The following is a 13,631-nucleotide window of genomic DNA, read 5'->3' as shown; positions in this document are numbered from 1 at the left end:
AAAAAAAAAAGTCCTGTGTAACTGATCATAATGATTCAATCAGTATGACTGACTATATACATGTAATGCTGCGTCTGTTAAGGTGATGTATAAAGACTGAATTTCTAATATGTCATAGCTATTACAGATTTTATACTTGTAAGAATAATGATGTCTTTCTCAGCTTAGGGAATGCACAGGAAAGGGAGTTAAGAGTTGGTGTATTTGAATACCCCTTTTGCTTTCAGTGCATAGCATATTTCTTTTCCCTAAAAACTGTGCACTCTTATTGAAAATTCTGCTTCTTCCAGCCCCAGAGCAGATGATTCTTCTGTATTGGCTTTCATATACTGACTTTTATCCATGGGTCTCAGTGTTCTCCAGACAGGGAAAGTATCATTGTCTCCATTTACATAGGCAGAAACTAAAATAAAAATTAAATTGCTTACTTAGTGCTGCCCCAAATAACAAATGAAAGCTGAGGGATGAACTGGTCTATGAAATTTAAATATGCTGTTTTAATTGCATAAACCTCACCATAGTGTGCATGCTCTGGTTGGTGTGTCTGTGGGAGTCATATCATGCTTGATATATAAAAGTGTATGCAAGTATATACAGATGCAAAGATCTTTTTGTAACTCAGTAAAGCTTTTCTGTTTCAAAACTAGCTGAATTTTCTTTTTTTACTGGGAAATATATGCAGTGTGGTCTGTGATTGACAGTCTTGTCCTGAGACTTAGCTGTTCTGGCTTGTGATATCATGTGATACCTATAGTAGCCAGAGTGAAAGGTTCTACCAGATTGTTCCTGGATAGGAATAGATTTCTTCTGAAGATTGTTGCTGTTGGTTAATACATATATATATATTTTTTAATGATTGCTTTTTTTAAACGATTGCTTGCTGTAATGAGTAGAATAAATCTGTTGATTTTTAGGCTTGACAGTACTGAAATGGACCATAGTGAAAATGAAGATTTCACACTAACTTCACCATTACCAGGAAAGAAAACTGACAAAAGAGACGACTCTGATCTTGTAAGGGTGAGCTGTTTGGCTGCATTGCAAATGTTTCGTTTTGAGTCAACAGAATTTAAAAAAAAATGAATGTGGTGATACTTGATATCATTCAAGCAGATATGCTTTTCTAATCCAGACTTTACAGGAAACTGAGTTGATGGTGCAAGCTACTGCAAAAAGTGCGTAGATTCGGAGATGAAAATAAAATGAAAAATGTTCAATTTGTCCATTTTGGATATGCATGTTACCTTTGTATCATACTGACAATTTTTGTAAGCTGTCGAGATTACTTGTTATGATTTGCAGGATATTGATAGGATCAGGTGCTGTTGGAGCGAGGGTGATGGGAATTAGCTTGTGATTTGTCTCATGCTCAGGATTCATTGCTGAAGCATTCGGAATGTTCAGTCTGCCAGTATGCTTGGACTCTTTTTACCCAGTATGTGGTGATTTATTGTTTTAATGTGTATTTGATGGTTACTCAAAATACAGCTTTGCAAGAATTATTTCAATTAGCTTGAGAATGATTCGCCATGTAGGAGTTTGGGGAGAGTGGTTTAACCATTCTGAGATCTCGTGTTGCCTCTGAGGATATGAAGATCTGTTTTATATATAGTTTCTGGCTTGTAGCTAGCAAAGTGGTAATACTTCATTACAGGTTTGATGTATTGTAATTCTCACCTTTTTTTGATATTGTCCCATTACTGATGCTTCATTACTGATGCTAAGGCATGTTCTCCTTTTCCAGCTAGCTGTATGTTCCTTTCAACAGCTGTAAGGGAACAGCAACTGCTCTTTTTTTGGTTATCTAGAATACCAGGAGGGCACGATGATTTGATGTTGGATTTAGATGTTAAAGGAAAAGTTGTCTCAGTAGCCATTATTGAATCTGTTTTCTTGCATGAAACTTGTTGCATAGTGGTGAAAGCAGGAAAAATGCTTAGTCCTGAATGCCAGGTATCAAAAGTAGAAGTTGTAGCTTGATTTTAAATCTGCTTGTGTGTGGAACGGTCCTTCGCTGGCTTTAGGGCAGAGTAAGCTAGCTAACTGATAGTTATAGACAAATACAATCTCACAGGATTTAAGTAGACTTAATGCTTAACAAGCACATTGCTTATACTGTTATATAAACCAGCTGTTCTGTGAGAACATTGCTGAACTCCATGAATAGCAAAATGTTGGCATTGGTATGTGTTTTTTTACCTCATCAGCATTGTTCAGGAGCAGTTCTGCATCTTCTATATCTTTGAGAGATTTTAGTGAATGATCACAAGGCCTTTTGAGAGTGGTAGGCCTATCTTTAATTCTTACTGATGAGTTTCTGTATTTCTCTAGGTCTGTGATGCTAAAGGTTTCTAATAAGGTTATAAAAATGGATTTGGACTCTTCCACAAATGTAGGACTGAAATATATTTATTGATATTAAAAACAGGTTAAATATTTCTCTCAAGTCTGTAGCATCATTATATCAGAATACAGAAGAATCATCCACCAAAGAAAAATTATGATTGTACTGCTTTTTTTCATTCTAAGAGCAGTTTTAATAAATTAATAAGAATTTCACATACCACTAGTAAACTTCAGTTCTCTTTCTGCCTTGATAACAGTTGGCAGTTTGTCAAATATTATAGTAATTTGAGATAAGCATGAAAAAATAATCCGAACAAGATAAAATTCATTAATTGTGTTTTCTAGAATGCATTGAGGATATGTGATGTCTGATGTCACTGCTGCTTTTTTTTTTTTTTTTTTTTTTGAACTGTCTGTGACATTTCCTTTATTCTATTATGTCAGTCTTCTCTGTTGCATTTTTCCAGGTTGCTTAGGACACAGAAAGCTACTGTCTGGTAAAAATGCCCTATACTTTTGCTAGCCTTGAAGTGCACATAACCATCTTAAGCTGTGATACGTTGTGAGGAAAACAAGCTAGCACAGCACAAAAACAGAAAAATCTGGAATTTTGTATCAAAAGAATAACACGTTTGAAGCCTGATGAGTCATAATGTAACAGACTTTGGAATTTTCATTCCTACACCTGGCTTTCCTTTCAGCCTTAAATTTCAGACCAGTATTGCCAGCTGAACAGACGCATTCTTTATATGACAATCTGAAATATATTAGTTGGTATTCTGTCATTTAAAAATTGTGGTGAACTTCACTTATGTTAATTCCAAAACTATTATAGCAACTTAATTTAGATTGCTGGAAGCAAGGCAATTGTAGTGAGCTAACTTCACTTTCAGTTATAGGCTCTCTTGTTGATGTTGTTGATGGAATATTAACTTTGTTATAAAAAAACAATATTCCTATGTTGATCGGTGACATCAACTGAAAAGCAGAATTTTAATTGTGGACCAGAAAGTCCCTATTTTAAAGATGTCACAATTCAGGATATTTGTCCAGATGACAAGGTAGAATAACATGCTGGTTTTAAGGTTGCGTGGCACTTTGTTAAACCTGAATAAGAAACTTTCATTTGAAACTCAGCTACAACCATAATTAATAAAAGCAGCTGCAGTGTGAGAGATGCTCACAATCACTGCAAGAGCAAGTAGAACAGGGAACAATGAGCTGTTCTTTCTGCTTTTCTTGACCAAGGTTCACTGCTAAAGTAGAGACACATATTTGTAAGCTGACTTCTATCTTAAGTCACAAGAAGTGATGTGAAGGAAAAAAAATGTCCAGTCTGGTTTTAAGTGGCATAACTATTACCATGTGGGTTAAGTTGCAATGTGACAAATATCAATAAATGAGTGTTTGTATTGTTGAAATAAGGTAATGTTCCTTTGAAATCAACCTTGGTATGAAACTGTGAAATACAGTAAATATTTAGACTTTTGTCCCTATGAAATGGTAAGTGGGTCAATATATACCTCTTTTTTCAGCTCCAGTAAGCACAGTTCCAAAACTAAAAGGTGTTTTTTTTTTCTAGATTACTCTTACACCACAGGGGCCATCTGCCTGACCTAACAGCTGCCTATAGAAATCTTTGTACAGTGAAGAGCCATATACAGTGAGAGCTAAATGATAGAGAGGTCAGGGAATAGTCTGTGTTCTGAAAGCTTATGATTCAGAAATGGTTCTGCTTTTCTTCTAATTTTTTTTCTGTTGAGAAGAGCAAACGTTGAGTCTCAGTGTAGCTCTGATAGTCATAGCTGTCAAAGCACTGCAAACTTCTGTGCTTCCTTCTATATTATGGATTCAAATTGCCAACTGTCTCCTGTATTAGTGCTGTGCCATTGCCAGTGTGAGAGTCAGGCATAAGCACCTTTCAACTTATAAAAAGGCTTGAGCCACAAGTTGGCCATTTCTGTCCTATATATTATCTTATTTTCCTAATGATAAAAATACAATTATGGATATTCTAACTGATCGTGTTTGCCACAGCTGAGGATACAAATGAAGACCTTACACATTTCTGTAATCTAACTACTCGTCCTTAACATAGTCTTTCTCTCTTGCTTCTGGCATTTTATTTGTATATGTGCATTTATACTTTTTGCAAAGGCTTTTGAATTGGATATGATGGAAAATCTTAGTGTGACATCTTGAGTAACTTTAAGACTTTCTTCTTCAGAAGTTTCCATTGCTTTTGTGTACTTGACAATTTCTTATGGCAGTTTAATTTTTTAATTTTAAGATATAATCTTACCTTTTCAGTCAGAGATGGAGAAGCCTAGAGGAAGGAAGAAAGCAACTATCACAGACTCAGAAGAGAAATTAGGCATAGATGACCTGAATAAGCTGGGGCAAGAACAGAAACTTAGAGGAAGTCAACGGGGAAGGAAGAGACCTGCAGTTGTGTCAGAATCTGATGAATCACAATGGCAAGAGGAAAAAAGGCTAAAAGAAGATGTGATAGAAAGTGAGGATGAACAAAACAGTCCACCAAAGAAAGGCAGAAGAGGACGCCCTCCAAAAGCAAATAATGGGGGAACACCAAAGGAAGAACCAGCAGCAAAGTCATCAAAAAGGAACAAAAAAAAGCAAACAGCAGTAGCAGCAGTAGAAGAGGAGGAGGAGGAGGAAGAAAGGCAAACAGAAAACATGGAACAAAAACCAAAAGGCAGGCAAAATAGGACACCGAAAAGAACGCAACAGAGGTAAGTCCGTCTTCTTGTTAGCTGCATCTTTTTTATCCTTGAACACCAGTTATAATTTGATACTTTGCAATTTGGGTCTTCCTCAAAACAGAGCAGAACCATCTGAAACTAGTACAGTTGAATCAGCACAATCTACGCCACAGAAAAGACGAGGAAGGCCATCAAAAACACCACCATCACAGCAAAAAAAAGTGTAAGTGGTGAATATTTTCTGAATTTGTGTTTAGTAAAAATTAAAATATACTTCTGTGCCCCAAAACAATCATTTACTGAAAATATTTCAGAATACTTAAATTGACAGTTACGAAAATAAATTACCAGTGTTATTTCTAAAATGTTTTCCCTATCTGCTTCTCCTGGAGCTTCTCAAATCAGAGCAATAGGCTACAACTAAAAGTTTAATGTGCTCCGGTAGCATATAAGTAGCTTTGCTCTTTTAGGAGAAAAGTCAATATACCCTGAGGGCCTTGAGGATAAGGCTTTGTGAGGACTTCAGGGAGCAGAAAATTGTTCCTGTTCATTTTGGATAGGGAGGAAGAATCAAATTGCTACTGTAAGGAAAAGATGTTGTGGAGAATAGTTTTTTTTTTCTAATTCTTTTTAAACTAATTTTCAGTACCTCTCTAATTTGTGGCCTCCTTGTTTTAAGGTAATGTATCATCCACTTGAATAGTTTTCAAATGAATAAAGTGTGTGCTACACTCTCTGAAGGATAATTGTTCTTAAAAATTTTAACATATACTATCTCTAAAATGAAGGTGAACTGTGGCTAGCTTAATGTTCTTGTACTTACTGTAGAAACTATGGCTTTTTCTTTATATATACATACAATATATGTAAATCACAGGTGTACAAGTGGATAGGACAATAAAAACTGGGCCTACTGGCATTAATCTGCAGCTCATGGAACAGATTTGCAAGATACCTTTCCAGAACCTGGTGTTGAATTTTTTGGACACTACTTATGCACATCTCAAATCTGGGGTTTTGTATTATTCTGTTGGTTGTTAGTTTAGTTTTTCTAGCTTCCAGACGTATCAGTGTGGGTGGTCCTCTAGTAGTTTAATGCACCAATTTGCCTGTCCCCAGCAGTTTTTTTTCCCATACCCCAGGTCTTTGCCTGAATAAGTTTGTCCCCTCCAGTTAACTTCCAGTTTCACATCTGATCCCTTGTGCTGGCATTCTGCACCCACGGTATCCCAATCCTTCCAGTCTTCTCGTGGACCAAGACTCTTGTTTTTCTACCTCACAGTCGAACCTTTCCCACTCCCATATGCTGTAAGTGGAAGCACAGGTCCCAACGCTGCCTTGGTTGCTACAGAAGTCCCTGCTACATAAGCAGTGAAACAAGAGTTGCAGGCAGCCACTTCACCACGCACAGAGGGCATGCAAACAAGTTATTTGTTGGGTGACGTGCTATGTGGCATTTGTCCAAGGTGCCCTTTAGTAAATACTTAAGTATCTTCTGGTTCACTTCTTAGTGAAATCAGTGAACTTCCCAGTGAGTTGATTTACCCCACGGTAAATGCAAATTAAACTGTATCAGTGTGCATGATCAATAACAGTGGCACAATGGTTCATTCATGTGTATAAATGTAGCTCATAGCATGAGGAGCCCAAATAAATTGCTTTAAGGGTTCAGAAGTATTTGGATCTATTCTAGACTTACACACAAAGATGTTTTGAGATTATTTGGGGGGGGGTTGTTTTGTTTTGGGGTGGGGGTAGTTTGTCTTTTAATTTTGTGGTCAGACCCCCACTTTAGACTGTTATTTCTCAAATTTGCAAGAAAAAGGTTAGACAGCAGTAAATCCTCAGTCTTCAAAGTGGCCGCTAACATGAGCTGGTTATAGTCAGACCCTTCTGTCCATGTATTATCTACAGGGGTTTTAAGTGAAGGAAATTGATAGGCTGAGCAGCATTGTGTACTAAAAGGGAGAATATATCTAATCCAAATGCCTAAAGCTTTCTAGGCTGTTCTGTGAAGGATTTGGAGTGTGTGGGCCAATGAATCTGGGTCTTTAACTATGAGGTTATAGTGTATAACCTATTTCTAATAGTTAATAGGGTTACCTACCAGCACCTGTGAGCTGGCTTATTTTTGTAAAATGTGAAAACATGAATGTAGATTGTGAATATTTCTTTTGTTTCCTTTCCAATTCTGTTGCTTTTGTCAGCGTCATGAAAGACTTCAGTTGGGCTATTTTGCCTTGTTTTTCGAAGGAGGTCATGTTCGTTGGTGCTAAAGCACCTACTATACGATAAATACTATATGCAGTTTGGGGGTTTTATTTTGAACTGATTTAGTGCGGTCCTCTGAACTGAAAATTCCTATCACATGTATGGTTTGAAAGAGTCAGAGGACAGGCGTTTTGGATCTGTATGTCTCCACTGGGGATCTGTGTGTTGCTTACCTGGAACAGAGCTTCAGATCTAATTTCATCCAAAAAGGGCTCTAGCTTGCATGCACAAAAACAGCTTTGTGAACCAAACCAAAATACTGTAAGTGGGATGATTCAGTGATTTACTTCTGAACTCTGCTAATGATCCAAACCAAAATGCTAACGTAGATGCAGCTGTAGTTTTGGATACATATCTATTCAGATTTTTTTTCGGGGGGGGGGGTGAAGCTAGCTCTTATTTTAAGCAAATGGATGTTTTTGCTTATTGTTCAGCTCCCATAATTGCTAACTAACAAAGATGATTTCAGATATTGTTGACTGATTATTCTTGTCTTAGCATGAGCTAGCTTGGTAGATTTGCATTTAGGTTCGTTATAATGTTAATTTCAGAAATGGCAATATGGATTCTTCCAGGTCTGTAAAATATATATATATATATATATATATAGATGTAACTATTCAAATGTCATGGTGTATATACTGCTGCAGAAGTGGAGTACATCTGTTTATGGAATTCAGTAGATGGAGTTTAAAAATAATAATAATAATTTAAAAAAAAACAGTATTCGGTCTCTAGCTTTTCCAGTTCTCCAGTGTCACTGTTGCATCAGCCTTCTTCAACCTGTATTCTGGCACTAAAGAGAAGAATCTCTCTTGCCAGTGAGCTCATTTGAGTCTTATAGATACAAAAATTGTTAAGCTTTGTACTCCTGGCTCTTTATTCTGGAAAAATCTTGTTTTCAAATACTGTTCAGCCTCCAAGTTACACCACTTCTATTCTGTATACAGATGAAATAGAAAGCCATATGTGGTAGAAGTAATACATAAAGCAAAATCTTAAGACTGCTGTTCTTAAAAGGTTAAATGGAATGCTTGTTCTTATGCAAAGTTTTTACATGTACAGACCCATATACTGTGAGACTGATCTTTATTTTTCTTCTGATTGTAGCCGTGCAGGACGTTCCAAACAAGCAGCCAGTAAAGAGAATGAATCTAGTGAAGAGATGGATGTATTTCAGAGTAGTTCACCTGTCAGTGATGACATTCCCCAGGAAGAAGTAATGGAAGAAGAAGAAGTTTCCACAATCAATGTAAGAGAAATGCATGGGACTTCCTTTTGAGTCTCTTTGTGGTGTCCTCTGTTGTATTGATGTGCAGAGACTGACTTTTCCTGTTCTTGATAACTTAACCTTTCTCCTTTAAAATAAATGAGGTGGTTCTCAACTGTCTGTGTCGAATAGTGGCACTGTACTGTAGTTTCTTAGAGAATCTGCATTTCTTCGAGAGAAAATGTCAGTTTTTGTCAAGCATCTTGAATTTTCTGTTCTGTGCAGCTTTATTATTTAGATACCTGAGTTGAGTAGTAACTCATGAGAATTATTTTCCATGTAACTCATGCCCATTCTTCTCAGCTAGATCATAATAGCAAATAATGCTTCCTTGTGCAAAACAGGAGGTACTGAATAGTACTGGATGGTAACCATGGAATCCAGAGCAGAATCTTAAACAAATTTCTTTTTCTTACTAGCACATGCAGATAAGTTGAAATAAATTTATATTTATTTCATATGAATTTGTTAGTTATGTTAATACTAGTACTTAAAATGTAATTGTTAATACTAGTACTTAAAATGTAATTGAAAATGCTTTAATTTACACTTTGGGCAAGTCTAAACCATTTGAGTATATGAAAACTCCAAAGTAGGATGCTGGATTATTTTTTTAATACCTGAAGAATGCAGGATCAGTAGCATTAAACACAGTTACATCCTGGTCATTGACTGAGACTTGTACCCATAGAAAAAATGAGTAATGAATGATACTATATACAGTTATTTGCACATTATTGTGAGAGTAACCATTTTTATTATAAAATATACTTATTCTTGGATTTTTTCAAAACCTACAGTTTTTCTTGTAAAAACATTTTAAATACTTTTCCCCAAACAGGTGCGTCGCAGAACTTCCAAAAGAGAAAGGCGATGAGTGAATATGTAGTTATCAGCCTTCCAGGTGAAAGCTTTGAAGAATGCTTTTAATATAAAGCTTGAGACTGAACAAAGCTGTTAGTGCACGAAATGGGGTTGCTGAAAAAAGACAAAACCTATTTTACTTTTACTGCCCCTGCATTTGCAGTCCCTAGGTCACAAGCTTTAGCCACACACATGTTGATATCATTAACTGTGGATTTTTGTGAAGTGTAATGTGCGCTGGCTTTGTAGACGTATGAACTAAAGAAGAAAACTGTAAATAGTTCTTTTTTAATGTTTCTGACTTCTAAAGTGCTTGTATAGCTTTTATCTGCGGCTTTAAACTGACAGTGCCCCACTGTTTATTGGATCTATTGATTTAAGAAAGAACAGAGTTTGTTAAACATTGATCTCAAGCAATATCTGTCAGTGTTCGTATTTGTACTCTTGTTGACATTTAACTGTGAAGAAAAAAAATCAGTTGAACAAATAGTGCCACTTTCTTTTGCCGCTATTTGTTGAGAAGAAAAAGAAATGAAACAATCTTTGTTTCCTTTATGAATTTAACCTAGCGTTTACTTTTAGGCACCTACCTATCATCAGAGGTGCTATATTACTTTTAGAGTTGAACAATGTTGAAGAGAATAATACAAGAGATGCAAATTGTGAAAGAAGTTGTTTGACTTGTTTTACACCTCAGTATTGATGCCAGACTTTTCTGGACTTCTAGTGGCATTGAAAATTCAAAAAGGATTTAAAATATTTTAATTTTAAAAGTGTGTTATTAAATAATGTACTGAATACCCTACCCATTTTATCTTCCCTATCAGTTTTTATTAATCTACTGTATCAATAAAATTCTGTAACTGAATGAGTTTTTAATAGTCTAGTATGTTAATGTGTATAGATATTTCCTTCTGAACATGATGTTCACAAAGAGCAAATTATTACTACATTATAATATGAAATCTGATATATAAACATTAGTGAAAATGCAGTTCTTATTACAGTGTAAAGTTAATCACAAAGAAAAATTTTATTGATGCAGTGTGTCTTTATAAAGCTGTTCTTGAGAGCCAAGTGTTTTGTATTTTATAGTGAAGTTGCATGTTTATGAAAAATGTGCTGAAAATGGGATGTAATGTTTTTTTGGAAACTCGTATTTAGCAGTAGTATATGGTAGGTTGCCTCATGAGAGAATCTTCTATTGAGAGTTTATTGTACTTTTTTTTTTTTTTGTGAACCAAATTTTTTTTGGTATGAAAAGCTAAATTTTTTTTGTTGAATGACCAGCTGTAGATGATTGCAGTCAAGGTATTCAAAATTTGAATGAAGCTCCATTTTTATTTTGTGCTACCGTAGAGAGGTTGGATTTTTGTTCTTTTAGGTATAATCTGCAAAAAAAAAAAAAGGGGGGGGGAGGGAGAAAAAGAGACAAAATGCTTAGGGCAGTATCTTGTATGCAGTTATGCAAACTGCATCTTCGAACCAAAATGTATAGGTTACTACACTATGCTTAGCCAAGCACATATTATAATTTCAGGTGCTCTTCTCCCTTTGGTTCCTTACAGCGGGCAACATATGAACAAATCAATTTCTAACTTATCAAATTTTTATCTCATTGAAAATGGAGCATTTTCATATAATTCATCAAGAAATAAGTTATATTTGCAAGGTGGCATGTAAAGATTAGAGGAAAGGATAACATTGAACATGGATTTACTGATTTCCAAACTATATTATCATTAGTTAAAAAAAAATTTAGAATTTTTCATTATGCATTTTTTGTTACTGATGGAAAAATGGTATTTTAAACAATTAGATTATTCTGCCTCTCCTTAATTTTTTTCCCCAGTATTCAGCTTTTCAACATTTATACCCATAGGTATGGGGGAAATGCTGCCTAAAAGGGCAAATATGGTTTTAATCGACTTTGAAGTAGCCGGCACAACTAAACTGGCTTACTTATGCTTCGGCAGTGCAAATGCAAGTTGTTTTTATGGTATAAAATGATTGAAAGCTAGCTTTGTTTTCCTCTTTGACAGAATTGCACTGAAAACATTTATGGAAGATGTACCTTTAAGTCCATTTTATACAAAAATATGAAAAATTGATGTTGAAACTGCAGGCTCTTGAGGCTTTATGTGCATAAACATGGTTAGGTTGAACTCACTGAATATTGATGCACATTACTGATCATAAAATGTTTCATGTAAATTTAAACTATAGTTTCGTGATTTAAATGTTGATTTCTTGGGTTATAATATGTAATTCGTTATTCCTTGAGAAAAAGGCACAGCAAATATTTCATTCTTATATTCAAACCTCTTAAGTTCATTCTCATCTCATATAAAGAAAATGAATATTTTATGTACTAACATTTTGAGATCTGCATACAGTAGCTACAGTAGAGTATAATTATGTATAAAAAGATAAATTGCTAACGGAACGTTAGCATGCTCTTCTGCAATGATAATGTTAAGTTTATAAAAATGTACTGTATTACATTAAAAAAACAAATTGAACTTACTGTAACAAGTTCCAGTATGAAATTTTTATGAGATTGCCGAAATATCTTGCTGTACTTTGCAGCAAATTGAGCTTATTTGTGTTGCATTTCCTTTTCTTGCTGCAGTGCAACAGGAAACTTTCAGTGATCTTTAGTTCATATGTAAAATGCAAACTGATTGTAATCTTGATACTAGTGTTTAAGAATAATTCACTTGGATTCCGGAAGCATGTTTTTTATTTTTTTAACTTGTCACCAACTGAAATTATTAATATTTAGGACTGGCTATAATCCACTAATAGAGAAGGACATATATGAAACTGCTTGGAAGTTGTAGTGTGAGTACACCTTTTCCACCTAGGATAAACTAGATCCCTATCTTAACTATACATGACTCTGCCAATTGACTTTATTTTCTAGCAGAATTGAACCTTTTTTCCAATATATTGACATTTGCTGTTTTGACGTTTCAATCTGTGTGAACAAAAAAATTAAAATTTACAACAAAAAAGCGCTCATATTAAAGACATTTCCACTAAATATGAATATGTCCAATTTGTGACTAACTTGCAAAAGACTTAAAGATTAAATACTTCATGCTGGCATAGCATCTGTCATCTGAGATTCTCCAGAAACTTTACATGGAGGTGTGTGTGCAATATTATTGTTACTGCTATTTTGTGTGTATATATTTTGAGAGATTATCAAAGTTTGCCTTTGTGCATACACACAGTAGGCTTCGGATCCTGCAAATTTACATGCCTGTAGTTTTGTGGGATTAGTTCTGCAATGCATTTGTCCTATTCCAATAACCAAATATATTGATATGCTTGAAATTCTAACACTTGTGCACACAGGGCATGTAATGTAAAAAGTGTATGTGTATTGTAAACGTGTACCCCAGACATACAAAATTCTGAGTTTGTGCATGGAAATTTTCTTGAAAACCTGTCTCTCTGCATTAAAATATTTTGTAGAGATGGATGCATCTCTACCTCATCAAGGTAGGTACAGTAAGTATTTTACCAAGAATTTCTAAAATAAAAATATTCAGGTGTAACAGTGTGGTTGTCTAAAGCAGCACATCCACAAACACATCATTAAGTTGAGCTCCTCTTGGCCATCCTCTAGACTGATGGCTCTTCGTTTTACCAATACAAGGAGCAAAACAATAAAAGTAACCTAACCAAGACAGTCGGTCCAGTCATCAGCAGGAGAAGTAGAAGAACCTGAATGTGTGTTTCCTGCTATTCTTACAGCTTGCCACTCCAGTCTTTGCATCTTTGTTGGATGTCACTTTCACAAAAGATGCTTACTAATTTAGGTGCAATTTCCTAATGCTGATAGAAGTGACTTATATTTCATAGACATAAATAAACTTCCTGCCGTGTTAAGGTAGGTTTATCCAACATATTTAAAACACTCAATCAGTTATGTACAGTAGAGATTCTGGTATTTTGCTGCTATTGGAGAACTAAGAATCTGATGTTGGTAGCTGGGATAAAAACATAGAACAAAACAATTTGCTTTAAAGTTCTTCAGATTCTGCCATCTAAAAGGTCTGACCTGCACAGAGTTCACCAAGTGCTGTTATGTTTGTATACGCAGGATAAACAGTATCATACAGCATGTGCATGCAGTAATTTAAATG

General features: G+C 35.2%; 1 protein-coding gene across 1 annotated transcript in view; it reads left to right on the top strand.

The window, feature by feature from the left end:
- The window catches only part of PDS5B (PDS5 cohesin associated factor B), a gene marked incomplete at its 5' end in the record, with an annotated part of 52,557 nt that extends 42,215 nt beyond the window's left edge, over positions 1-10,342 (top strand). Inside the window, 5 exons of the mRNA XM_026088323.1 lie at positions 915-1,020; positions 4,657-5,099; positions 5,191-5,292; positions 8,451-8,592; positions 9,452-10,342. Of these exons, the coding sequence (XP_025944108.1) occupies positions 915-1,020; positions 4,657-5,099; positions 5,191-5,292; positions 8,451-8,592; positions 9,452-9,487 (829 nt within the window). The remainder of the gene's footprint in view (positions 1-914; positions 1,021-4,656; positions 5,100-5,190; positions 5,293-8,450; positions 8,593-9,451) is intronic.
- Positions 10,343-13,631: the final 3,289 nt, after the last annotated feature.

The sequence above is a fragment of the Apteryx rowi genome, unplaced genomic scaffold, assembly GCF_003343035.1.
Source record: "Apteryx rowi isolate R43461 unplaced genomic scaffold, aptRow1 scaffold_763, whole genome shotgun sequence".
Taxonomy (NCBI): domain Eukaryota; kingdom Metazoa; phylum Chordata; class Aves; order Apterygiformes; family Apterygidae; genus Apteryx; species Apteryx rowi.
Note: the sequence above shows the minus strand (reverse complement) of the source record. Positions and strands in the feature narration are given on the sequence as shown.